Below are 2977 nucleotides of genomic sequence, written 5' to 3'. Positions count from 1 at the left end.
TTTCAGTTGTGGCATTTAGTACACTAGACAGAGGATCTATACTGGGAAATAGTAGAAATGCCAAGTGATAAAGTAACAACTAACACATCAATCACTGTATTCTTTGTTATTATTATCTACCCATGAATAAATGTACTAATTATAGCACTTTTTCTTGCATTTTATATTTTAGGTTTCAGTGGCCTTGATAAGTCTCTTTGAAACAGTGTTACTTGGTTACCTGAGTTATAAGGTAAGTCATTTAATTTAGTCGTTTCTCTCTGATAGATATAGCATTTCCTGAATTATAGGCTTATATGATCTAGGGCTAGAGGGGGTCCTTAGGGAGCATTGAATAAAAGCATTCATTTTACAAATGAGGAAATTGAGGTCCAGAGAAGTTGTTACTTACCTATGTTTACATAACTAATATGTAGAAAAAAAATCATTGGAACCCAGTTCTTCTATACTTGAATATAATATCATGATCATTTCCAACAAGGTTTTAAAAAAATTATACAGCCCTTTGACAACAACAATAAAAAAAATGAGGACGTTTTCCTAATTCAGGTTTATTTGTTTATTATTATCTACATATACTCAAGTCCTATATGTGTTATGAATAGATCGTAGTTCTTTTGGATAGGATAGAATGGATGATTTAGGATAGAATGGCCTGATGTAACAGAGTATATATCAGTTGACTCAGAACAAGCCTAGCTAAGTTGGGGGACTGCAGGGACAAAGTTTAAAGTAATAGAAACTCTTAAAGACCTGCTAAATCAAAGAAGAATGAGAATCTGCACTATTGGAGCAGTGATTTGTTAGCTTTTTATGTTGTTTCCCCTATTAGAATGTGAGTTCCTTTAGAATAGAGAACACTTTTCTATCTGAAGTGCTTTTCTATTTTTACTGCAATACTTGGTGTAGTATTTGCTCTAAAGTAAGCAATTCATTCTTTCTTTCAAATGCTCACACCAGTGAAATCACAAGTTAAGGCATAAACAATGGCATTTTACAAAAAGTTTGGCATTTTAAGGGTTGTTATATCTCTGTGTGTAAGAAATAAAGGGCTACCTAAGAGTCAGATGGAATTTAGGAAGAATCAGAATACTGGTGTCAGATCCTCTGTTTCCAATTTTGTGGGGGAAGAAAAATTCTTCCTTCACAATGGGAAATGGGTGAAAATAGAAAATCAAGAGGAGATTTGGTTTCAGAATATAAAAAAAGGAAGTTTGGTTTGAACTACATTGGCTCTGAGGTACCTGGGGGACATTTATTTGAAAATATTCAGAGGGGATTTGGAAATAAGGGATTGGTATACAGTAGAGGGATAGACATGGAGAAATGTATATATATTGAAAATATCTTCCTAGAATTGAGAGCTGAAGCTGTTGGAAGCAGATTAAATTAAAAAGAAAGAGAATTTTTGTCACTAAAAACTTTAGTGACAAAACTTTGGAGGATGCCTATAATTAGGGTACAGAAAGAGAAAGAGGAGCCAGTAAAAGGTACTGAGAAAAAGTAGTTAGAAAAATAGAAAGATAACCTACATAGAACAGTATCAAAAAAACAAGGGAGAAAATTTCCACAAATTAGGTATGAACAGGAAGAATGAGGAATAAAAAAGGACATAATTTGGGGATTAGTGGGTCCTCAATCACCATTGAAAGAACAATTTCTATAGAATAGTAGAATTGGAAGACAGATTTCAGAGGTTCAGGGGATATATCTCTACAAAAAAACAGTAACTATAGACTTTTTTAAAAAAAAAGAATTTGTATGTTAAAAGGAGAAAGAAAATGTCAAGGGATTTTTTTTCTTAAATATATATGTATCTACATACATATATGTACACACATACTTTTTTATATATTTATGTGCATAACTATATATAGATATATGTCTATATCTTTATAGTTTTTCTCTTTGTTGTTATTAAGGGAAATTGCCTCCATTAAAGTTTTGCTCTAAGGTCTCATGATATAGAGATTAATCTAGATTCTAGTGCCCTTTCTCCCTATCTTATATTGAATTACCTTGTCTAGAATGCTGAACCTGAAGTTAAGAATCCCTGAGTTCAAATATATTCTCACTTACTTGCTAGCCATGTGACAAATAAATAATTTCATCACTCTGGGCCTTTGTGTTCTCATCCATAAGAAGCTATCCTAACAGCAGCTACCTCCCAGGTTGTGAGGATAAAATGGGACATTATTTGTTAAATGCTGTGCAAACTCTAAGGTACTAGCTAAATACTAGATATTAAAGTTTTTTATACTGTATATATTTGTATTAGGTATATGTTGTCTTGGTAAAATATCAGCTCCTTGAGGGTAGGAATGGTTTTCATTTTTACAATTTGTTCCCCCAGTGCCTAGCACAGATACCAGTACATAGTAAAACTGCTTAATAAATACTTCTTGCTTGCTTGATTCACCAAAGCTATGCCAAGGGATATAAACTTTAGCAAGATAGGAATACTTCTAGTATTCACCTGGCAACACATTTCACTTATTCAAGAACAAACCTAGTTATGTGTAGAAAGACTTATAATTAAAAGGTTGGCCAATATGTCATGATTTAAAAAATTTTTAAAGTTTCATTTTTAATTTGTGGAATAAAACAAACATTTTCATGACATGGAACAATAAAAAGAAGGTTGTACATGAAACTGCAAATCTACTATGGACAACTTGTTATTCCTTTCAAATATACAAAAAAAAATTATCATGTAACTTTTCTTTTTTTACTTCCTTCTTATATTCCTTTTTAAAGATCACTGTCAAAAGCATAAATGGGTTATGCTTTACACCAATGGAGGGCAGACCTCCATGGTTGAAATAATAGATTTTTTGTGAAATATTGGAAGATAAGAAAAGATGAAAAAATTTAAGTGGAGGAAAGAGAAAAACAGAACGATGGGGAGAAAGAGAGAGAGAGAGACAGATAGAGAGAGAGAGAGAGAGAGAGAGAGAGAGAGAGAGAGAGAGAGAGA

The 2977-nt window shown here is 32.4% G+C and overlaps 1 protein-coding gene across 1 annotated transcript in view; it reads left to right on the top strand.

The window, feature by feature from the left end:
* The window catches only part of KCNT2 (potassium sodium-activated channel subfamily T member 2), a 550024-nt gene that overhangs the window by 210226 nt on the left and 336821 nt on the right, over window positions 1–2977 (top strand). Inside the window, exon 5 of the mRNA XM_069074469.1 lies at window positions 173–232. Coding sequence (XP_068930570.1) covers window positions 173–232 — 60 coding nt within the window. The remainder of the gene's footprint in view (window positions 1–172; window positions 233–2977) is intronic.

Source organism: Petaurus breviceps, unplaced genomic scaffold (assembly GCF_028583685.1).
Source record: "Petaurus breviceps papuanus isolate PSGF00001 unplaced genomic scaffold, PetGlider_PUasm1.0 90895, whole genome shotgun sequence".
Classification (NCBI taxonomy): domain Eukaryota; kingdom Metazoa; phylum Chordata; class Mammalia; order Diprotodontia; family Petauridae; genus Petaurus; species Petaurus breviceps.
This window is presented reverse-complemented; position numbering and strand designations above follow the sequence as displayed.